Genomic DNA, 25,611 nt, shown 5'->3' with positions numbered 1-25,611 from the left:
GGGGTCACTGACAAACCTGAACCAATACATGATCAAATCCTACTGATTTTCCCAGGTTTCCTTCTGCCTTATTACTTGGACCCAGTCATTGGGCTAGGAGCTCAAACCTAAATCCTGGGCTTCATGCTTCAGTCTTTCAGGTTCCGTATCCCATCTTACCCATGATACCCTGCAATATCTAGCAAGACCTGCCCTCTGCCAATCTGTCTAGCCTCTTTTCCTTCTGCTCCACATCCTACACTCTGGCAACACTGAACTCCTTTCCCCCCATTGTGGCTCTTTTCACACTCTGCACTGTTTAGTGTTTCCAGGCATTTATTCTGCTGAGATTTCATGTAATTCCACCTTGTCCCCCAAAACCAGTTCAAGTGTCACCTCTTCTAGAGAATTTGCCCTAATCAGGCCCCAGGGTGTGTTAGGACTCCCTAGTGTGGATTTTCCACAGCAGTAAATACTTTATCCCTTATTGGACCACCCATAATAAGAAGGAGGATACCATGGCTGGCTAGGAGAAGGCAGACTGAGGCAGAGTTTGCATCTAAATCCACAAGAATCTTTTGGGGAGCTCCATAATTTTTAACTTTTCACTCAAATTATTTTTGGAAAGAGGCTTTTCCTGTTATTTCATACCAACAGATTGGAGATAGGTTGAAACCTTTCCGTGTCTGGCCAAAACCCAGCTCGTGGTTTGATGAAACGATTTAACAAAAGCCAAAACAAGCTGGCAATGTTTGTGAAGACAAGGCCTCAAATGGAACGCAGATGAAATTACTTATACCTTTATTAGATTCAATCCCTTCGAGATAATTTATACTTAAAAAAAGAATCATTCTAGATCTCAGCGAGACGCCCTGAATGCAGTTGTCAGGGTCAAGCATCAGAAGAAGACCTGGCATACAGAAATTACCAGTAGTGCAAAGATTTAGAGAAAAACAAAATATCTATTGCTGGTTGGGCAAATTATTACAGGGGGGCCTGTGGCTGAGATCTACTTTCCCCATTCACTTTAGGACATCTGCTCAGTCGCCCCAAATCAAAAACAAATCCAGGTGTTTTAGTCAGAATATTGAGATATGCTGAGTGGTAGGTCCCAACTCTTGCCAATCGAATTGTTTTAATTAATTCCTTATGTTAAATTGGCTTCATACAACTTTGAAAAAGAAATTTTAACATCTGTGCAAAAATTAGGCATCTTTCATATTCTGGGTCTGCCACGGACTGAGTGATAAAACTTGTTCCTTCTTTAAATCTCAAATTCCTGATCTGTAAAAAAGTAAAAATGTTTACTCCTATCTTGTAAAGTAACTGTGAAAAAAATGAGGTAACATACACAAGGAACTCAGCACAGTGCCTGTAACATGGCAAATACCCAACAAATATTTGTTCAATTAATGAATGAGTCCAACATCTTAGAAAGTATTTGGTTTGAAATTGGAAGACTTAGGTTCTAACACCATTCTGTCTCTGAGGCACTGTGGAATCTTGGGCAAGTAATTTCTTCTCCTAATTCCAATGTATAAAATGGGGACAATACCTTCCAGACAGAGTTGATACTAAGATTATATGTGTAGAATTACTTGCATATATTGGACTTGCTGCTGCTGTCTGGTGATGAGCAGGCTGGGCCTGGAAATTAATGATTCCTCTACTTTTCCTGCACATTTATCTGCCTACAAATGATTATTGACAACTTGGAACTTTTTACAGCATCTCTCATCATCCTTGGATCCAATATAGATGATTTATCTATAGATCAAGTCTTACAATATTGGTATAACCATCTAGCTTTCAATATTCCTTCAAACTATGCATCACACACACACACACACACACACACACACACACAATTACTGAGTCTAAAACCACTCTCTTTTTAACCTAGAGCAAAACAAATGGATAATTTGTGTCATGGATTGGATGAATGTCCATCAACCATAGCAGAGAAGACGTAAAGCAATTTTTTCTGTCGATAACATTTTTATTATAAACCTGGAGCAACCTGAGCAGTATCTTTTGCTTAATCATCATCAGAAAGAACACTTTAACATCTCTTTTCTGAAATTAAGGCCACTGTATTTGACAGATGCCTTCCTACCATTAAATGAATCATATTTTTGAACAATAGTTTTAAATTTTCCACTGTACAAAATGGCTGCTTTATATCTTTTCTTCTTAAACTTCCTACATGACACCATCCCACCTCCATCCCTCTTCAGCTGATGATGATGCCTCATTTTTATGGAGAAAATGAAAGAACTTGTTCATCTTTTCATAGTCAACCCACCTATACACACACCTTCACCTGTGCCTGTATGTGAAACTTTACCTCCTATGACTTAAATGAAGTGTTCTTTCTTTAAGGAAGCCAATCCTCTCCACAGTTTTTAGATCCCATCCCCATCAGGGCTTCGATCCGCTAATCATATATTTTCTCTCCTGCATCATCAATTTCTTCTTCTGTCCTGGATCATTACTGTGAGCACATGAGCATGTTCTGGTATCTTCCATCTTCAAAAAATACGTGGTCAAATACCTCCCTTTCCCTTTGAATCCCTTCACAGCACTTCTTCAAAGAATAATCTATACACACTGCGTCTATTTCCCCATCTCTATTTCCCCAACTCACTTCAGTCAGACTTTCATCTGTACTATTTCACTGAGACTGCTCTTGGCAAAGATGTCAGTGATTTTCATATTGCTAAATCTGGTGGGCACACCTTTGCCCTTAAATGACTTGTTCTCTTAGCAGTATTTGGTCATGCCTTCCTTCTTGACTCACTGTCTTCCCTTTGTTTCTGAGCCACAGGCTTCCATGGGTTTCTTCTCTAACTCATTGCTCCTTCTTAAATGCCTTTGCTGGATTCTTCTCTTCCCAACCTCTAAACATTGGAGAGTCCCAGGACTCCATTTTTGAGCCTCTTCTTTCTTCAATCATTCACAGGTGATCTCAACCAATTCCGTAGCCTTGAAGCTTCAGACTTGATATGTAAATTGCCTACTTAATTGTGCCTTTCTTTATGTAATAAACATGTCAAATATAACATGTCCCAAACAGAGCTTTTAAGTTTTCTCTCCCAAATCAGTTCCTTTCTAGTCATTTCCATCTCAATAATGTTAACACAATTCACCCAGTTGTTCAGGCCAAAATTCAGGAATTGTCCTTGTTTCTTTTTCTTCCTGACCACTCTGGCCTCCAATCAATACATCAGCAAGTCAACGTCACCTGAATACAACCATTTCTCAGCACTCTTACTAATACCACCTTGGTGTAAGACAATATCGTCTCTCTTTGGGACTATTGCAAAAGCCTGCAACTCCTTCAACTCTTGCCTTTCTAAGATTTTAAATTACACATCTCAGGGTATCTTTCAAAACAAAATTCAACTGATGACACTTCTGTATTTCAAACCTTCTAAGGACTTCCATTTCAAACAGGAGTCTCACCCTGTAACTTAACTTACAGGGCCCCTATATGACCTCACCCTTGCTTAGTTGTCTTTCCTACCACCCCTTGCTCATTCTACTACAGCCATATTGTTTTTCTTTCTGTTCCTTGAAAATGGAAGGTTGTTCCCGCCTTAGAGGATTTGTAGTAACTGTTTCCACATCCTGTAATGCTCACCTCCCTGACAGGTACATATTCAGGATCACAGATCTTAGTTTGAATGTTCTCTCTAAGGAAGAGGCATTCCCTGACTCTGCCCCATTACTGCATCCTATTTTACTTTTCATCGATTAACTTATCACTAGCAGTACTTTGTAGGCAGCTAAGTATTTATTTTGTTGGTCCTTTTGGTAATTTATTATGTGACCGCCCCCCTCCCCCACCAACTAGACAATAAGCTCTGTGAAAGCAGAGATCTTGCGTGTGTTATTTCCTGCTTTATCCCTAGCACCCGGGAGAATATCTGGCATGTAGCCATCCTCAACAAATATTTGTTGCTGGCAGGAAAGAATTCAGACAAGTCAATTAATTCACCTCAGAAGGATGAAGAGCAATTCATTTTGCAAAGAACTTACTCTAGTGGGTCCACCAGAATGCATTTCTACTCAAAATCTGACATATCAAAAACGTATTTTAATGTCAAGGTGACGGTTTGATCACAGGTGTCCTCTAAAATTTTTAGTCCTAAGTTTTCTGTTCCAAATGTTTCTTTAACTACAAATTTAATACAAAATTTTGTCAGGGAAAAAATGTAAAGTACCAGAGCAGAAGGGTCGCTTTCCACCCGGACAAGGATTCAAAAAAGATCCCCAAATATCAATAGCATAATATCAGCTCCATCACTTATCTGCCTCATGTCTAAAGTCTATAGTTTCTTTTCACCAGTAACACCATTTTGGGCACTTGTTGGAAAACTAAAATGCTTCCCTTGCTGAATGTCACGTAAGTGCCTGAAATTCTAAAGAGTTATTTTAAGGGCTTTGTTAATTATTATTTCCTCTGGGGTATTTAAATTCTAGGCCTGCACTGTTAGATTATTGAAAAGAAAGATACCTGTTCAATGCTGTACTAGCTACTTACAGAAATTTCTTACATTTTAAATGTATTTTAGCATTATGCTCCAGCTGAAACGTGTGTGTGTGTGTGTCTGTGTGTGTGTGTGTGTGTCTATTTTTAAGTACTTTGAACAAACTCTCTGTATTCTCAAGCTTTGGGCATAGTCCAAAATTGTCAAATGAGTCAGCAACCCAAGTTGAAAGGTAAAGCCTCTTGTAACAGGAATGGTCAATTCCATCATGCTGAAGGGAGGTATAATCCAGACCCGAGAAACCTGTGCTCCCTTACAAATTCCTCCTGAACAAAGAAGTAAATCCTTTGTCAACTCAAAATGGCAATGTCACCCCTTACACCCACAGTTGCAAAATTACATTTTCTATGTCTTTAGTGACAAAACTCTAAATCCAGAATATTATGCAGTGATGTTATGTTCTTCTGTGCTTCTTTGTCCCTGTGGATTTATGTTTGATTTTATGAGTCTTTATTTCCTTTACCCTGTATTGTATTTGTGGGGTTCTCCATGTGTATTCTTAGTGCTATGTCTTACTATGTCCATCTGTTATCTCATGCTTCCCCAATTCCTGGTCTCTCTTAACTGACCCAAATTCAAAGCCAATAAACATTTCTTTTCGCATTTGTTAACTCAGCTGAAAATACAGAGATTTGGGAGTCATCTTAGGAAAAGTGAGTTTTGAATCCACTGAGTTTCACTAAAGGTTTGTGAAAGCAGTAGAATCACAGCACAAATTTTACATACACTAATACCATACAGAAAATATGTTAAAGGAAGTCTACTTATTGGATTAGGCCACTTTAATTGCAGTATCAGGACTCACCCTGTGGCTATTGGCCATACACCTGGGTGTGAAATCTGTACACTGGAAGTAGTTGGGACACTCACTGAATACATGCACCGGAAGGGCATAAAGGCTCTTAAAGTCAGAGAAAGCAACTCAACGGCTTGGCTAAAACATTTCTTTTATGACTTACCTACACAGTTCAGAAACATAAACATAAACAAACAGTGGTTCATTCAGGAAGAAGAATGGATTCCACCCCATATTCTAACCACAAGTCAAAAAAATGAAATAAAAATAACCTCTCCAGAAAATATAATTAAATAAGAGACACAAGAAAAATATTTGACTTTGCCGGCAATTAAAAATGAAAAATAACCATTTTTCACCTCCCAAGTTAGAATACCACATTCACTCTCAATTTGGAAGAGATTGATAAAGCAAAGGATGCTATTAAGTGATCCCAACAGTGTGACGAAACAAAGTTGGCTGGAAGAGTAACTGGTAAAGTACTTGAGAAAAACAATTTGGCAGTATCTGTCAAAGACATTAAACTGTACGTATTTTAAAATCAGGAATTGTTACCTTATGAGTCAATCTTAAGGAAATAATACCAAATATGGGAATAAGTAATTATTTCTGAATATATTTAGTGCACTGTCATTTATAATAACAACACACACAATACATAACGTCCAATAGTCTGGTATTAGTTAAGTAAGCTATGGTATGCCTTATTTGATGTTACTTAAATTATGTTCTTAAAGACTGTAATAATATGGAAAATGCTTATGTTAGAAAATCATACATCTTTGTATCTTTGAAAAGATACAAAATCGTGTCTATACTATGACTGCAAATATAAATGTGTGGTTGGTACACATGTGCACACACACATAGCCAAAACAAATGTATATATTTTTAAGAGGCTGGAAAAAATACATACCTAAAGTTAAGAGTAGTTGTCTTTAAATGGTAGGTCTTTAAAGTAAATTTATCAAAATAATTCACCCAGAATTAGTTGAAAAAACCCCTATTTAGTCATGATACCACAGGGGCAATTTCATTTACTGGACTATTTCCTGAATTATCTTTACAAACGATCAATTTTCTTTATAAACTTATACTTTTGAGATCCCTAAATTAAGCACTTAGTCACATAATTGCAAACTTCTCTATAAATCACAGTCCACCTTCCTTTATATTGCTACTAACCCGCTCTATTTCAGAAAAATAGCCGATACAAGTAAATGGATAGAAATGCTGTCCCAAAGGTCAACTACTTGGTACGTTATGAAATTTACTTCAATTACAAGCTAATGATCAGATTGGGAGATGTGGAGAAAGATGCACATTATTTTTTCAACGCTAGGGAGCTATTTCTTTTAATTGCTGTTTTAACCTGTTTTAACACCACTAATACATCTCTATTAGATTACAGTGTAAATCTTGGAATTTAATAACATGGTTTATATTATGTTTTTTAAACTGATGAATACAACATAATTATTGTTCATCAATTAAGGAACTGAACTTGGCATCAGTATCTGTAACTCTAGGCTAAGGAAAATATTTACTACATGTTAAACATAATGTCGAAATATATGCATATATAAATATATTCATGTAGGTAAACACATTTCATACATGCATACATTAAATATATACGTATTTTCTTTAGTTGGAGTTTTCATGTGAAACATTTTGTTTATTTTATAAACATAAATTTATATACAGTATATACATACATTATCTGTAAACACACACATATATATATATAACTTACCAAATGCTTACTGTTTAGGATAATTGCTTAGGATAATCATTTTCTTAGTGATAAATGTTTTAGCTTCATTGGTCTTGTGCCATTTATGAATGGTAAACTAGAATGTGTCTTAATTTCCATTTAGTTTGCATTTCATTCCTGGATGCTTACCTTGTTTCAAATTATTTTCCAGGAAAACCTACAATCCAGGAAACAATCACGTCAAACCATAGATGGATAAACTTTGATGAGTGGATTTATTCCTGCCAATATGACATCTTATTTGGGCTTTGGGCTTAACTACATAGAGGAGGTTTAGGTTTGATTTCAACACTCAAGATGGCCCAGAGTCAGCTTTCAAAGGATGGGAATGATATGGTTTGGCATGGTACATGGATGCTCTACTTAACGTTTGGAACTGGGTCAGAACTAGCCAGAACTGGGTCAGCCTCAGGATAGCGTCTTACCTAAAGAAGCTGAACAGGCTAAGAGTTTTTCCCAAAGGATCTCTCCCGGAACCAACCATCTCAGAAAAGCATATGAGAGGCACAGGCAACCCAGTAATCCTGGCATCTCTACCCTCGATCCAGGAGGCAGCACAAAATGATAACTTTGTAGGTGTACCTGCACTATGTGACATTCAGTAAATCACTGCAGATCATACTTTAAAATCTTAAGAGGGTGATCCTCAAAAGGTTAAACAAAGAGTTACCGTATGATCTAGCAGTTTCGCTCCTGGGTATATATATATATATATAAGAGAAATAAAAATATCTCCACACAGAAACTTGTACAAGAATGTTCATAGCAGCACCATTCATAATAACCAAAAATGGGAAAGAACCCAAATGTCCATCAACTAATTAAAAGACAAATAAATTATGGTATACCCATATTATAGGACATTATTTGGCCTTAAAAGGGAATGAAATATTGATCCATGCTACAACGCGGATGAACCCTGAAGACATGATGCTAAATGAAAGAAGCCAGACACAGAAGGTCACACAGTGTTTGATTCCATTTGTATAAAATGTTCATAATTGGCATATATCTAGAGACAGAAAGTACATTAATGGTTGTAAGGAGCTGAGGGATTGACGGTGGTGATGGGGAATGAGAAATGACTGCTAAGGGATGTGGAGTTTTCTTTTAGGGGGACAAAATGTTCAAAAATTACATTGGAGTGATGATCATAAGACCCTGTGATTCTATGAGAACCCACTGAATTGTACATTTGAAATGGGTGAATTGTATGTGAATAATATCTCAACAAAGCTATTATTTAAAAATCTTATGAAGATAAAATTTTAGAACCAATAAGATTGATTATTATTATCATTGCTCTTTCAAGTGATTCAGAGGTTTTCATGAAAAATGTTGTAGCAGGTATTGTCGATGTTGCACCCATATTCCCTCCTCATTCACTTCTACGAACAACCATTGTTTACTTGAACTACAGCGACTGAGTCTTTGCTCAAAAGCTTTTTTTTTTTTTTTTTTTTTTTTTTTTTCTGGCTGCAGGCTCTAATGTAATTCACACAGGTCTGTCAGACGAGGAAGGACCACTAAAAGTGAATTTGAGAATATATTTGGAAGAATGATCAAAAGTTACCTAAGTCACGGGTACTAGGAAGACTACACGTGAGAGAAGCAGGTACAAAGGCCAGAGGTTGCAGATTATTCAAGAACTTCAAAGTGGATCAGGGTAGCTACAGAGCCCTAGGAAGAGTCACGGGAAACAAGGCATCCGAAGTATGTCGAGTTCAGGTCTTCAGTGTTTCTGGGCCATAACCATCATTTCAGACTTTATCCTGGGGGTAATGGGGTCCATGGAAAGATCTGAAGCAGAAGAGTAAACCTCATGAGATTTACAATTTAGAAAAATTGCCCTTCCAGGAGAAATGTGTGAAAGAAATACACCAGGCTGTTAACACGGGTCACCTCAGGAGGGCAGGAATGAGGTGAAAGTCGACAAATATTTAGCTTTGTCTTTGAACAAAGCTAAGTGATGCAACTATGTTTGCATCACTTCTGAAAATAAATATGTTTTGTGACTAAAAAATATCCAATCTGTTTTTTTCCCATTCACAAGTTTGTAATTCCTTTACTGTAAGAATGAACTAGAAGGATGAACCTTGAGGATGTTATGCTAAGTAAAATAAGCCAGACACAAAAGGACACATTCTGTATGAGAGCAGTCAAATGCCTAGAGATAGAAAGTAGAATGATGGTTGCCAGGGGCTGGGGAAGAAGGGAATGGGGAGTTATTGCTTAATGCGTACAGAGTTTCTGTTTGAGAAGATGCAATGGTTCTGGAGATGGATGGTGGTGATAGTTGTACAACAATGTGAATGTACTTAATGCCACTAAACTCTAACCTAAAAACAGTTAATACGGTAAATTGTATGTTAGGTATATTTTATCATAATAGAAAAACAAAATGGAGGGGCATGGAGACAGTTAAGTGGTTACCACTGTGGGCAACTGTGGGGAAATCCGGGAGACAGTGTGGAACACACTTTAGCTATCCTAAGAGATGAGGAAGATGAGTTGCTCATCCATCAAATCATGTTAGTCATAGACTGATGGCTGCTTTTGGGGAAACATTAGCCCCACTCCCACTGCTCGCCTGCCTGGGTTTGAGTCAAGAGGAGTTCCAGTGGCCAGAGAAAGCCTGCGGGCAAAAACTAGCATCAGACAGAGGCCTTAAGTTCATGTGTATGAAAATAAGTGCCAAGGAGATTTGGTGAGATCCCTGCAATGTCTGCTACAAATGTCAAGACTCTTGGCTTGAAACCTGGCTAGAATATGGTTCCACTTCCTGAAACCGGAAACATTAGTGGCCAAAGAAGTAGAAGCAGGCAAAGGAAGGGAGCTGGCAAAGGAGACTGGTGGAGCACTAGTGATTTAGGAGGGAAGCAGGAAATTGTGCTACCATGGAAGTGATGAGGAGAAGTGACATTTTAGAATGCCCAGTTAATACATAGCCCAAGAAACTAGAAATTCTTTTCTTAGATCATGGAAAGTATTTTAGAAAACAGTATTAGTTAAATAACAGTTTATAGGCTCTAAACACCCCATACTGCACTGTACTACAAAACTCAAGTGTCAAAGATGGAAAAAACAATATTCAACTAGACAACAGTATGAGATAAGTGTTTCCACTCATCTCTTTCTTTCCTTTCACTTAATGTATGAATTCTACAAACCAATATACTGCACAGACCACCTTTTAGGAAGGCTGTATTTGTTGAGGAAAAAATTAGCATTCCTTTCCTTATCATGTGTACAAGAATTATATGTAACCAAAGTCCTTTAGAAATACCAGGCAGATATTGCTGTTATTATATTTTGCACATGTATTTTGTTTGTTCTTCACATACAGCTGTAACTACAAAATTGAATAAGCTCCCACTTTAAAAACTACTTGCAGATATCATTTTTCACCTGTCATGGAGGCCTTCATTGCATTTTTAAAATATTGAAAAATGATGCTAAAATTTATATATAGGATGCATCATTTAAAAGCTGGTTTAAATTATAAGTGCTAATGCTTCTTTTTAAAAATCCTTTTTTTTCTAAGAAAAAGTATTCAAACATCTTTACACATAAATATATATTCAATGGAATTTTTAAATTCACTAATCCCTTTAATTTTAAAGATTAATTTTAAATGTATTCTCAAGCAACCTTTAAACCTACAGACTCCTTCCAAAGGATTTTATCTAGGGGGAAGGAAGCCAGATTTAAAAAAAATATCTGTTTGGCAAAATATATTTTTAAAAGAACACAATAGGAGAAAAGAAATGTTTTCCCATTTTCATCAGCTTCTGCTAGTTTTCTGATCACAAACTAAAACCCAGAAATAAAGCAAGTGCACGCCCCAAATGATTTTTCTTCTACATGCAAAATGCTTTTACCTTTCCTACTTACTGTCATCTCAACCTCTTTGTATTTTTCCCCATTTCACAGACCTGTCCACTGGAAGCTCAATACTGTGGACTGGCCGACTGATTTATCTACAGAAAACTCATTTCCCCCTTGGACACATTCTCTATGAAATCAGAGAGAAAGGAACAAGGGGAGAGAAGCAGGGCACAGGTGGTATATTTTGGATGTTCTGCCTTTTATCAACTAGGACCATGTGATTTCCTTTCAGACACTGACCGTTCCTGTGTGCGGCCCAATTTCTGATAACATAAAAGGCACGTATGATATTCTACTTATACCCCTTATAAGGCCAGAAATATCATACCACCTATGAGTAAAACTTAAAAAGCTAGCAGAGGACAGAGACTTGGAAAGCAAAGCCAAAGTGATCTTGGTATCCATTCTAACTTTGTCCAAAGGCAAAGCTCTTTCAAGGCACCGAGAGGCTTCTTTCATTTAAAAAGTACATTTTTGTGCATGCGCCAAAAATAAATAAGCAGAGAAAATGTAATTTCACATCAATTCTTGTGTGTGTGTGTGTGTGTGTGTGTGTGAATGTGTTGAACTGGAACCTGATTATTCATTCCTAGCACTTAGCATACAGGAGGCATTCAGTTAATGTTTTCTAAATGATAGCCTCGTAGCAGACGGGGATAGAATGGCACGTTGCCAGCAAAGATTTCGGGTAGATAGTAAATACAAGAGGCTATCACAGGGTTGAAGACTAGCCCGCAATTTCCTTTTACAGACCCTTCCATAAACAATGTGCTTTTTCTTTTTCAGTCAGAGAACAGGATTCTCAAAGTGCTAACGGTGTCATAACACTAATGGTGTAGCTGCATAAAGTGTAGTTTGATGGGGTATGGGAAGGACAAGATCTCTCTCCCTCTATTATAATTTGTTTTGGAAAAGAACAAAGTGCTGTTCCCACTAGACTTTAAATAATGCTAAATTTTGTACAGCCTCTGACTTTTTCTATGCTTTTCTAATCATCTTCAAGAAAATGAGCTGGGAGATAAAGCCTGCCTTTGTCTCCCAGCCGCTTTGCGCTGCCGTAGTCTGAGCACCTTGCTTTGGTTCTCCTCCCCACGCTGCTGTACATCATTCACATAGCAAATAAGCAGTTGAGGGGTTAGCTTCCCCAGTGACCTGCATCAAATTTTAACAGAGACCTATTTAGAATCTTTAGGACCCCAAAGTGTATGATTCCTGTCTTTCTCAATAAAACAGAGGGACTTTTCTGTCAATCTCTAAACTTAGATTAAATGGATAGTTGTCTCTTCCGCCCTGTTGTAAAAACAATAGCAGATTAGTAAATATAAAATAAAATGAAAGGAAATAATTTTTCTGACTCTTACATCATTTTTTGAATCACATAGAAAATTAAATCTCTGGACATGCTGATTCAAAATGTTGCAACTCATTTAAACAATGGTTATTTCCAAGTAGCACAATCAAAAGGTCAAAACCCTATAGAACACCCCCTCACAATCGTAATTTCCTATCTTTCTAGTTCACTTGCTCAAACTGCTCTAATATAAATGTTCTTTAATGACACAAAGACCTCCAATCTATTAACATCTCCATTTGGATCTATGAACCAGCTTGCTCCCTCACAACCTCCCTTTCTCCCTTATCCATCAAGAACTCCATTGTCCATTTTTTCATAATCACTTTCAGCATTTTCGACATCCTGTGAGAAATCCTACAGGAAGCTGCATGAAATGGTCACAGGATAAGGGAAAGAATAGAGGTATGTGCCAACAGTACTATTTTTCTAAGAACCCAGAATCTGAGCTGGATCCAAAGTGGTGGCTTGGAAGAGATGGACAGCGTCCAACCTTCTGTATCCAGTCTTCACAGATTAGGGCTGTTTCATAATTTCTCTCTTGGTTGTACTGCCATGGATTTCTCCAATAAAGGAAGGAATCCATATTTCGAGCACTTCCAGAGCAGAGGCTCTAAATTTCAGCTCTGAATCAGCACACAGAGTGGTCAGAGAAGAATGGGATTCCCCAGAGAGTGTTTGGGCCAGCTTAGTGATCAACCTCTACCTTTCACCCTTACTTTGGGAGCTCTCAGGGCACCAAAGAGTGATTATCCAGAACTGATGAGGCTAAGCACCTTCCCCAGGCCCTACCGGCCTCTTGCATCCTTGATGGAGGCCATTAAAGAACATGGGCGGTGGCTCACGCCTTTAATCCCAGCACTTTGGGAGGCCAAGGCAGGTGGATCACGAGGTCAGGTGATCAAGACCATTCCGGCTAACATGGTGAAACTCCGTCTCTACTAAAAATACCAAAAATTAGCCAGCCATGGTGGTGGGTACCTGCAGTCCCAGCTACTCGGGAGACTGAGGCAGGAGAATGGCGTGAAACTGGGAGGCGGAGCTTGCAATGAGCCAAGAGTGCCATTGCACTCCAACCTGGGCAACAGAGTGAGACTCTGTCTCAAAAGAAAAGAAAAGAAAAGGACATGGGAAAGGTCATGCCTTTTAATTGCTTCTCCCTTCAACTGGCTGAAGCTTCATGATTAGAACATCTTGTGACATGCTAAGCAAAAATGCTGTTCAGTCATCCTCTGTCTAGCTTAGGATCCCCTGGTAAGCAGCATCTGAGATGGGTTTGCACATAGAAGCTTTATCAGGGTTCAACACATAGAAAGAAAGGAAGCAGGATTGGGCAGAGGAAGGAGTTGAACTGAGAGATGCAATCACAACAGAGAAATCAATCAGTCCTACAGTGAGCTCTCAGGCTACTGTGGCCCTTCAGAGTTGTCCTGCATTGAAGCAAGAGGGTACAAAGGCCTGGGTGAGTCAGCTCCCTTCAGTCAAGGGTGACTTTCAGAGAGGGACTTGGCTGTGAGCCAGCAGCAGCCAACACTCTCAGCAGGTCCTGAAGGTAGTGGGACAGCCTACTATAGCATCCACTATACAATGAGTGAAAGTGAAATTTCAACACTCTAAGTATATTAGAATATAGATTTAAGTTCCAACTACTTAAAGCTATATTTCAAAGAAGAACATGTGAATTTGCTGGTTATCTATCCAGTAAATTCCATTGCCAAATCCTCCTTCAGGGCCTCTGAGGACCTTGAGGTGAAGTTGCTATCCTCCTTTTCTCTGTCTCATCTGATCCAGATAAGCATGTCTTTCTCAGCACCCATCACCCCTCCGAACATTCACCTCTACATATCTGCCTCCTTCTGCTTGGTGTACCCCTGAACGATGGGCACATGTATTACCCATCTGTGTATTCCCACACCTAGCCCAATGTTTGGTAAATAGGGCACTCGATAAGGGTTTATTGAATGACTGAATGAATCAACGAGTGAACAAATTTCTTTTTCTCCCCTGCAGAACAATGACATAGGGAAATACATTTGATGGAACGAGGACTACTCTTTTAGTGCACGCCTTTATGTGTATTTATCATCGGTGCTTAACAAGGTCTGTTTGATTTCGACTAACTGGCACAGAATAAAAGGGCTATTCTGAAACAGTCGACTCTATCTTATGGGTCTCCTAAATAAACTAAACTCTATCACAGGATTTGAATGCAAAATACAGAGGAAATTAAAATGTAAAACATGAAACAGCTGTTTGATCAGCTGTTACAATAGACTGTGAACAAAGGCTATATTCATGTTTTATCTAGATGGGTAAAAATAATTAATCATAGAAAATGGTTTGTTACACAGCTATCGATTTTCTTTTCTTTTCTGCATGGAAACACAACAGTTATCTAATTAATGACGGTAAACTTTTGGAAGCACAGGCTAGATGGTAACCAATAAATTTAAAAGTACTATAAAAGTATATGTTCCCAGTAGATAATGGTAGGCATAAGGTAGTAATTTGCAAAAAAAAAAAAAACACAAAAAACAAAAAAAACAGCTTTCCTGCATGTTACAGAGAGCAAAATTTACTTGCCACCACTAAATGTTCTAAAATGTTACAAAACTGAAGATATTTTTAATTTCTAGTGTCTACAACTTCATTAAATTATAACTACAAACTGGTAAAGAATCTTGATTATCTCTGTACCGTCTGGGGAACGGTTGGGTGGGGAGGAAATGTTGGTTTCCTATTGAAACGGCTAAGAACTCCATTATTACAATTCCATCAGACGGTAAATTGGTAAAACTTTCTTGGGGTGACAATTTTGCTATAATTATTAAATGCCTTAAAAAGGTTTCTAACATTTGTCTCTGGAAATTTCCTAAAGAAAAAATCAGAATTATGTGCAACAATTTAGGTTCATAACAGCTTTGTTGAAAATAGCAGAAAGTTTGAAAAAAACACAAATGTTCAGCAATAGGAGATTGATTTCAACAAGTTGTAATACAATCATATGAACTAATGTTATAAAATTATGAAAAAACATTTAAAACATAGGTAAACATTCATAATATGTTGGCATTTATTTTTAAAGGGGATACAAGTAAGTACAGTAAATACAACAAACATAAAGTTTGCATACAGAAAATATAGGTGGCAATAGTAACAGTGGTAAATATTTTATGGAGTTCAATTATGGAAGATTTTCATTTTCTTTTTGCCATTTTCTATAATTTGCAGATCTTCAGAATAAACTTCTATTATTTCTGCATTCATGTCATTAAAAATGATACTCGCACCTCTCTAAAAAATTTCCTCAAACTGGAGATCATCCAGAAGGAATGTGATTGCTTCTTTCATTTCTATCAGTGGCCTTTCTTCTTACAAAATGTTTGAAGTAATTTTGGTTATTAACTAATTTGGTTACTAATTCTTCACTTTATCCTTCTTAAAAAAAGATGCTTTGCTGGATAACAAAAGCTCTTCCAATGAGCTTGTTTCTTTAATGTAGAAAACTGGAAAATAACCCAAAGAAGTGAGATATAATTTAAAGACGTAATATCAATACACAATTTAATACACACACACAACTGGGATCACAGGAATAAAAAGTAGCCCCAACTTCAAAATATGAAGTCAGGATTCCAAATTCAATTAAAAGAATCATTAAAAATGTTGGAGAGGTTAAGCAAAAGAGAGGATTATTTAGGCTAGAAGGAGAGCAAATAAAACTAAGGATTCAGTAGGACACCTTCATCATTGTGTACTTCTGATAAATGTTGATGAAGAGGAGAATAGAATTGAAAATGGCCTAGTTAAGAGATGCCTAACATAAGATCAAGAGCTCAAATTTCAGATATAAAGTGGAAATTAGATAGTATATGACATTTAAGATGCCATTAAATGGAGACTATGGTAAAATGACTAACATTTGAAAGGTCAGACCTACCTGAAGATGTTTGCTGGTGGTGCCCCCTCTCACAAAACAAAACATTTAAATGACAGGTTTTCTCATTTTTGTTTGGTTGTTTGTTTTTGTGTGGAGTCTTGCTTTGCCACCAGGTTGGAGTGCAGTGGCGCCATCTCGGCTCACTGAAACCTTCACCTCCCGGGTTCAAGTGATTCTCCTGCCTCAGCCTCCCAAGTAGCTGGGACTACAGGTGCACGCTACCATGCCCAGCTAATTTTTGTATTTTTAGTAGAGACGGGGTTTCATCACGTTGGCCATGATGGTCTCTATCTCCTGACCTCGTGATTCACCCGCCTGGGCCTCCCAAAGTGCTGGGATTACAGGTGTGAGCCACTGCGCCTGGCTGACAGTTTTTATATAACAAATAAGATGAACTACTCACTTTGTGTTTGAGATTGCCAGAGATACACGTTTTATCATTTAGTAAACTGGGCCATAGCCCTTAGGAAGAAAATCTCTGTTTTTAGTTTTTTAAAGAAGAAAAAATGTAAATACCGTCATGTCCTTCAATCCCAATGATAAAACTTTGGAGGGAAGTTTGCATAAAGAAAATATAGGTGGCAATAGTAACAGTGGTGAATGTTTTATGGAGTGCCTACAACTTCATTAAATTACCACTAATTATTGTTTGTGATACTTCTTTTCTGGATAGGCTGCCAGCAAGACAGTGAAGAAAGCAAAGTGCATCTTTGGAGACCTCCTTCTACTCATTCTCGCCTTCTTTCTATCCCCATTTCTCTTGAAACCTCCCTTGGGCATTCAGAATAACCCAATACATTATAATCAGCTGATCACCTCTCAACCTCTTCCTGAATTTCTATCCATGTCTTGGCTTCCCTGGTTGTCAGGCACACAACCGTCCACCCTATTTTTATAGCATAAACTGTCAGTGCCTTCCTGTTTCCCACAGCGGGAAAAACCTAACTTTTCGCTTTTTCAATCACTCATTTTTGGATCCTGCCCCACTCCTACTAACTTTCTTTCCCATGTCTCCCCATCCTTTTATTCTAGACAAGCTGAACTTTCTACTGTCCTGTAAATATAAATATCACCTGATAACTGAAGTCTCTGGCCCTATGATTTAAATGATTCCTCCCATCTTTAAAGCCTCTCTCTTCTCTACCTTCCCAAACCTGGACTGTTCTTCAGAACCTATTAAATTCTACTCCCTTAATGAGACTTTCTCCAACTCCTGGGGTCTTTAATGATTCTTCTAACTTAGTCCTTGGGTCCCACAGTTCAGAATTCAATTATGCATTATTTTAATTGTTCCTTATTGCGTGTATGTGCTAGTCTTGTGTCTCCATCTGCATTTTAAGTTTACTGAGGCTGGGGACTTAGCCTTACTCTTTTTCTATGCCTTCCTTCAGTAAATAAATGTATGCTGACTTAGAAAACATTGCTAACAGGGAATTGGCTTTCTGTATTTTTATTTACTGAGTTAACGGAGGAGGCTGAAGATGGATCCATTTTGTGAGCATGGAAACAGAAAGTAGAAATAGTGCATTCAAACTATTAGTGATTCCAACCTCCCACCTGGCATCATTTGATCAGGATGCCCTTCTGTTTGCATTTTCTCCTAAGGCTGAGGGCTCATCCTCCAGGACAGTAATTTTATTCAAAAGAAGTGGCTGTGAGGTCTGGAGCCAGCCCTTTTCCCTCTCTAAATGTGCTTTTTCTTGGATGTAAAACCAGGCGACCTTAACTAGTGTGTAAAACTCTAAAGATGTTTCCATCTTCAGTCACCAATGATTCTATTAAAGCAAAGCAGTTTTTAACTTGGTCTTCTAAGTTTGTTCCCCGAACATTCAAAATCAGGAAGGAAATTTATACCATTGTGGCCTCCTCTTAGGGGAAATAACAACTTCTATGCAGACACATTACTAATAAATTAAGCCCAGCGAATGAGATCCTTGCAAAAGCATAATGGTACATATTTAACCTGAGCAAATTTCCAAAGCATTCTCTTGTGGGGCTAAAAACACTCATTCTTCAGACACATATTACACCTGAACATGGCCCCTCAATTTGGCTCACTTTTGCACCCTATAAGGGTATTCAATCTTGCATGATTCCAGGGTGCTCTCAATTAAATACTGCCCAGTGACTTGTACAAATAACAAAGTTAACATTTATTGAGAATTGTAGGAGTTAGCCCCGGAACATTCCCCCACTTTTGAAGTACCAAGACAAATTGAAGAAACTTGGCTGAAGAAGTACCAAGACAAATTGAAGAGACAAGCTCTTTGAAAGGGCTTTTGATATCTAGCAGGGCATCTTTTGCAGAGGATAAATTGAAGAATTAATAACCACATTTATTTATTTATTTATTTATTGAGACAGAGTCTCACTTTGTGGCCCAGGTTGGCGTGCAGTGGCACAATCTTGGCTCACTGTAACCTCTGCCTCCCAGGTCCAAGTGATTCTCCTGCCTCAGCCTCCCAAGTAGCTAGGGACTAGAGGCATGCGCCACCATGCCTGGCTAAGTTTTTGTATTTTTAGTAGAGACGGGGTTTCACCATGTTGTTCAGGCTGGTCTTGAACTCCTGACCTCAAGCGATCCACCCACCTTGGCCTCCCAAAGTGCTGAGATTACAGGCTTGAGCCACCACGCCTGGACAATAACCACATTTATTAATAACAAAAATTCCCTCAAATATTTTTAAGAAGAAAGGCCACTGATATAAATGAAAGATGCAGTCACATTCCATCTTGGTGATTTATACTTTGAGGAATTTTTTTAGAGAGAGAAGAGTATGGTGTTTCTGGAAATATGAGTTGCAGAAATAACACATATTTGTTGTGAATATCTGTAAATTACAGAAAATGGAAAAAAAATGAAAATCATCCGTAATTGAACTCCACAAAAAAACTAACCACTGTTACTATTGCCACCCCTATTGCCAAAGCTCCACATTTTGGGGAACAGATGGGATTTGAACCCAAGTCCCAGGCCTCCAGTGCCCTTGTGTTTAACAGCTGTGTGATCTTCCTTCCCGTTCGTATAAGAATGTTTTACGTTTATAGTTTCTGACATATTTATCTCTTAAAATATATCTTAAAATAATTAGAGTTAAAGCTTTTGGTTTAAATTAAGCTGCTGACTTTCTCACATCATCTGTGTTAGTAAATCATATACAAGCCAAGAAAACAGGGCTTGGAAGCAGAATCCCTGTTATAGGCTAATGTTCCCTGAGTGTGCGTGCACGTGCGCGCGCGTGTGTGTGTGTCAGTGCATTCACATGCACAGCCACAAACCACTTCCTCAACCCAAAATTTGACAGTGACGAAGCTGGCGCACTGGCACTTCAGACCACTAGTTGCTAGCGGACATTTTGTCAGCCTGATGAACAATAATAATCAATATCTATTGTGTGCTTGCCACATGCCAAGCCACATTCCAAGCACTTTACATGTATTTTCTCCTTCTTTTTTTCTTTTTCTTTTTTTTTTTTTTTTTTTTGAGACGGAGTCTCGCTCTGTGGCCCAGGCTATAGTGCAGTGGCCGGATCTCAGCTCACTGCAAGCTCCGCCTCCCGGGTTCCCGCCATTCTCCTGCCTCAGCCTCCCGAGTAGCTGGGACTACAGGCGCCTGCCACCTCGCCCAGCTAGTTTTTTGTATTTTTTGTATTTTCTCCTTTAATCCTCTCAGCCACTTTATGAAATAGATGCCATTATTATCCCCATTTCCAAATGAGAAAACTAAGGCATGGGAAGGTTAACTATTTTGCCCAAGGTGGCACAGCTAGTTAGTGGTGGAACCAGGGTAGACAATATGCTCTTAACCCCTAGGCTCTACGTAGCACTGCCCCTGTATGTATGGCAGGGAGTCTAGACCTCAATACCCAGTCAGAAGAGAAGGAAATTGTGGCCATTGTCAATGGCCAAGCCAAGTCTTAAGCCTGCCCTGGTGACTTCTGAGGACACGTGAGGGCCTAGAAATTGTGACTCTAATGGCAACTGGCTCTGCTCGCACAGCCCACCAACCGGCCCCATCACTGTGTACCAGGGGTGTTAGAATCAAGCAGAAAGAACAAGGCTTTGCCATTCTTAACCTTCACAGAGCTTTTGTCATTCTAATCAAGCTCCTAACACCTTGCACAGCATGTAGACAATGCTTGATATGCTACCTTTTTATCATTTATTATTAAATATTATTAAATAAATAATATTTGTTATGAATGCATTTATCGTCTATTGTAGTTAAGACAGGAAACAAGTGGCTTTAATGAAGACCAGATCAGAATTGGAACAACAGCCAGGTTGAGGTGAGGCTGAAGTACAGATCTAAGGCTTCCAGAATTTCTCCTGATGCGGAACCTAGTGGGTCTCACAGCCCAAAGTGAGCCTGAGTTCCTCAGGCCCCTTGTGGGGGGATAAAGGAATGGACTGAGTCAGGATGAGGCTGAAGCCAGGCAAGTCTCTCCTGATGCCTACAAGTATACATGGCGTCCTGTTGCCACCTTATCTATGCTGCACATCCAGAAAAAGTATTGGTTGGTGAAAAGTGATTATATAAAAATGCCTGTTTCTGCTCCCTTAGATTGAAAAACTCTACAAGACAAACAAGGATATATTTCCAAAAAGGTAGTGTAAGGCACCTATAAGCCAAAGCTGAAGTGATCGCTGTTTATGGTCCTACATGTGCATTCTTTCCAATCATTGAAACAAGTCGGCCAGGAAGGCATTATGAGTCTCATTTTAAAGATGAGGCAGCTGAAATACTGGGAGGTTATATACCTTTTAAGGTTCCATATACGTAAGCGTAGGAAATGAGATTCATAACTAGTTTGTTTGACACTAAAACCTATTCTACGCCCCCCCCAACCCCCGGCTTTTTTTATAGACAGTCTTCGTCTGTGGCCCACGCTTGAATATAATGGCATGATCACAGCTCACTGCAGCCTCGAACTCCTGGGCTCAAGCAATCCTCTCACTTCAGCCTCCAGAGTTGCTGGGGCTCCAGGTGCACTCCTCTCTACCCAGCTGTGTGTGTGTGTGTGTGTGTGTGCGCGCGCATGCGTGTGTGTGTAGAGCCATGGCTCTCATTATGTTGCCAGAGCTGGTCTCAAACTCCTGGGCTCAAGCAATCCTCCCGTCTCAGCCCTCCAAGTTAAATCCTACGTTCTTTTAATATTGCTGTATTACCTCTGTCTATTCTTTCCTTGACTAGGATATACAAATTTCCAGGCACATCCGTATAATTATTATTTTTTAGGACATTCAAGTGGGTTACAGGAGCCCAGGGAAGTTCTCCATTTTTCTTCACCAAAGGTGAGAAAGAGGCTTTGCCATTAACACATGGGCCACATCTGCCCACCACACACCTCAACTCATGACCCTTTATGAGCCATCTCTGACATTCCCTGCCAAAGCCGGTACCACTAGCCTACAGCCAGTCTTGCTCTCCCTGCCACAAATATCACCTACCAGGTGTTGGTTACAATTTGGAAGTCTGGTTCCAACACTTCCAGGGATCTCAAACAAGTGGCTGCCACCCTCAAATGACCAAATCTCCTCTCCCAAGCCTGGCCAAAACTTTCTTGTTTCTGCTTCAAGTTGCCTTTTTTAGCTTTTATTTTGGGGATTGAACGAGAGCTATTCCAGAATTGCAGAAGATAGTTTCCATGGCTCCACCAACCCAAACACTAAAACTGAGAGATGGGGGACAGATGCAACATGCTGCTGTCCAGTTCCATGTGGGAGACGTCATTGCTCTGCCAAGTCTCTGGAGATGACCTGCCCCTCGGGTAAAAGAGATTTCAGTGAATACTCATTTATACACCATGCACATTTCTAAAAAGTTAGTCTACAACTATCTTGGAACTTTTAAAACATCAGGAAAGAAAGTTATGTATTAACCAGCTATCCTCCCAGTACGTCTCTGTTTATCCCAAAGGGAGTGATTAAAATTTGCTGACAGCTTTAAAAATTATCAGGGAACGGCCAGAATGTCACAAGTTTAATAATTAACAAAGTTTAGAACCCAGAGTCAAATCCAGAGATTTTAAAACATAAATCATTGGGTTGGTCACCTACGAACTCGAACATTCTATACACTACACTCTCGATTTTGGCCATTTCATCTACTAAAACCTCCATCGTACACATTTGTAACCCCAATTTCGTTCCAACTGCTAGATTTCTCTCCCTGGGTGTCCTCTCCCAGAAACTCCAACTCTAGATGTCCTATCTATTCCCAAAACCTTCTCTCCCTCTTCTTCATATCCCCTTTTTGCTAATATCACCACCAGATGTGACACACGGCATTTGATGCATGGCACTCTGTGAATAAAAAATCATCAGTGCCATTCATTGTTCACAGAAAGATCTAAACCTTTCTGACATACAAGGCTCCCCACAATTCATCCCAACTGACTTTTCTAGCTTTCTCTCCCACCAGATCCCTCTGGCAACTCTCCACAATGAAGCTCTTAAGTTCTCCTACACGTTGCCATGTTCTTTCACAGTTTTGTGGTTTTGTACAAGCTGCTCTTTAGTTTAAAAATGCTTTCTTCATCTAGTCTCCTGGTGAATTCATATTCATCCCTTAAGACACAGTTCAGATGTCACCAACTCTGTGAGTTCTTCTCAGATTTTCTCAGACAGAGTTTGATGTTCTCTCCAATCACCTTCCCTAGAACTTTGTATGTGCACTATTAAAGCACCTGTCATAGGCCAAAGAGTAGTAATTATTCTTGACTATCTCCCACATCAGCTTGTGAGGGTCCCAGGAACAATGGCCCTGTATAAATCATCTTTCATTCCTTTTGGGACAAAATGTGGAAAAGGAAGTAAATGTTCACTGAATGAATGAACAATGAATCAATGAATGGACCCCTCCCAAGGCACGCACCACCTTCTACCTTGTATTGTGGGTATCCCATCTCCCTTCTTGAAGTGACAAGTCTTCTGGGGCAAGAACAATATGATCCATTTTTGAAACCCCTACACAGTCTCCCTCAATTCCTATTGTCTGAATAAATGGGTAAAACTCTTGAGGAGCTTGTGCCATATTTCAGACTCTGCAAAGCTATTTTACTCACATTATTTCACTTGCCCTGTAATCTAGCAGTGACTAATTGGTGTTATCCCCATGTAGCAGATGAAGCAATTGAGTAAGACTGGGCTTTGGAAGCCTGCTTTCTTGGTTCTTAGAACAATGCCTATTCCGTGGAATGTTCTTGAGAAAAGTCAGATCTACTCATCAGTACCTTGTTTTGATCAGAGTTTGGGAGGATGAACACAGAGGTTTCACCACTGCTTGCAAAAATAGCTAAACCCTTATCTACCTTTTCCAGATGAGTCTAACATGAGTAATGTGATTGAACCTGAAGGCTTGGAGTATAAATCAGAAAGGGACAAATCATGAAGGGAAAATAGAAAAATCTGAACCCATGAGGCATACTTTAGTAAGAAAATGACTTTGGGGGGCCTGAAAAGAGAAACTTCAGCTTCCGTAAGATGGGGTGCTATGCAAGGCAGCATCAAGAGGCACTTAGTAATATTTTCTAAAACACCTAAGTAGGTATGCTGTTAAGTCCAAGTTCCTCTAGGAGAGAAAATGTCAAAAATGCTGAAAGAAAACTGAATTTACACACAGCCTTGGCCAGCCTCAGCATGTTGTGATTACGCATCTATGTACCTGCAACACTAGGCACAGGGCCTGGCATGGGTGAGCTCACCTGAGCCTGCTAGACAGACATGGTAGCCTGAGATCCCACCCAAAGGGGAGGAAGGCTGGAGCAGAGGCAGGAGGACGGGACCACGGTCAGCACCAAACACCCAATGCCTTGGTTTTTTTCTCCAGCCACAGGAGAGTCAGAGTAACTCTGCCCTGCCCTCCTGGCAGGGAGCAAGGCCAACCCCTACTTCCCGAAGGCTACTTGAGAATTCCTTAAGGCAAGTCTTAGACACCACATCCACGGGTCTGGAGGTGTCCTAATTACTGCTCAAGTACTAGGCAGCGTTAGGAGGTGGGCCAAAGCATGCCCAGGGGGCCATTAAACAGGCTGTACTGAGAGCATTGTTGATTCCCATTGACCCCATCCCATAGGATCTGCCAGATCCTCCACAGAGGGTGTGTGCCCCCACTACCCCCATCCCTTCTTCTGGCTTCTATTTTTCGGTGCCCTTGGTATGTACACAGCCCCCTGTGGCTGAGGGGTTAGTGTCTGTCCTCATCCTTGCCAAATATGGGCTAGGCCAGAGAGCAAAGCTGCCGTGTGGCCACCCCGCGCTAGGAGTGGGGTGGGGTGGAGCGGAAGTGGGAGAGGGATAGGAGGAAAACAGGCATTTGCCAAAAAGGCACTGCAGCCTCAGGTTAGATCCATGACAATCACAGAATCTCAAAGAATCAGGAGGGCCTGGAAAGTCTTTGGCAATCGATTGGCCAGGCTCCAACCTCTTCTGTTCAAGGTCGTTTTCCCGATGCCAGGACAACAACACGATGCGGTGCATGCTTGCTCCAAGCGAGAGTGCGGAGTGTCCAGGTCAAGTTGAAGCAAATGACTGACCTTTGTGCCACCTCCCCACCCCTTTTCCCTGGCTTCGAAAATTCCAGCAAGCGAAGGCCCAGCAGCCTTCTGGGGGAGAAGTTCAAAGTCTGGCCCCAGAGGTGCAACAGGCTTCCAGCCTCTGGCCTCTGGGTCCGAGGAACGCACCCAAAATTGCCTCCAAAGGAGGGTTCAGTGCACGGCACCCCGGACCCACTAGAGCCCCGCCCGTGCGTGGAGAGTCTGGGGACTGCAGGGTCAGCCCCTGCCCCACGGCCGCCCCCCGCGTCTCCCCCAGGCAGCCACCTGTCCGAGCGCGTGAAGAGGAAGGAGAGCGCACAGCCGCGACTAACCTGAGATGCCGCCCCCCACCACGACCACGTCGCATTTGTTGCTCATGGCGCTCGCCCCGTTCCAGGCCTCCCGGCTGCCCGCTGCTCCGGTTTCTGGGCCTCGATCCCAGTCCTGCCTGCCAGCCAGCCAGCCCGCCCGCCTGCCCGCCGGCCTGCCGCGCGCTGCCCCCGCGCACCAGCGCCTCGGCGAGCCGCTATATTACCCGCCCCGGGAGCCCGGACGCGCAGCCCCGCCCGCCCGCCTACGCGCAGGCCGGGTGCAGCGCGGGGCCACCGCCCCCGCCCGCAGCTCTGCCGCCCAGGCCCGGGGAGGGCGGGTGCCTGGGCGGAGAGGTCACTTAGGACCTCGAAGAGTCCCGCCCCAGAATCCCCACTCCTCAGCCTTCTGCACGGTATTTTCTCGTCACCCTCCCTAGTGCACTATCAGGCTTGGCGGCTGGGAGGATGGCAAATTGGGG

The 25,611-nt window shown here is 40.5% G+C and overlaps 1 protein-coding gene across 2 annotated transcripts in view; it reads right to left on the bottom strand.

Moving 5' to 3' along the window:
• The window catches only part of MAOB (monoamine oxidase B), a 119,181-nt gene extending 93,802 nt beyond the window's left edge, over nucleotides 1-25,379 (bottom strand). Inside the window, exon 1 of one of the 2 annotated variants that reach the window (XM_025373048.1) lies at nucleotides 25,154-25,379. In XM_025373048.1, the coding sequence (XP_025228833.1) occupies nucleotides 25,154-25,199 (46 nt within the window). In that variant the 5' untranslated portion in view covers nucleotides 25,200-25,379. The remainder of the gene's footprint in view (nucleotides 1-25,153) is intronic. The other variant, XM_025373049.1, reaches the window with a different exon arrangement.
• Between the last annotated feature and the right edge of the window lie 232 nt (nucleotides 25,380-25,611).

Source organism: Theropithecus gelada, chromosome X (assembly GCF_003255815.1).
Source record: "Theropithecus gelada isolate Dixy chromosome X, Tgel_1.0, whole genome shotgun sequence".
NCBI classification, from domain to species: domain Eukaryota; kingdom Metazoa; phylum Chordata; class Mammalia; order Primates; family Cercopithecidae; genus Theropithecus; species Theropithecus gelada.
This window is presented reverse-complemented; position numbering and strand designations above follow the sequence as displayed.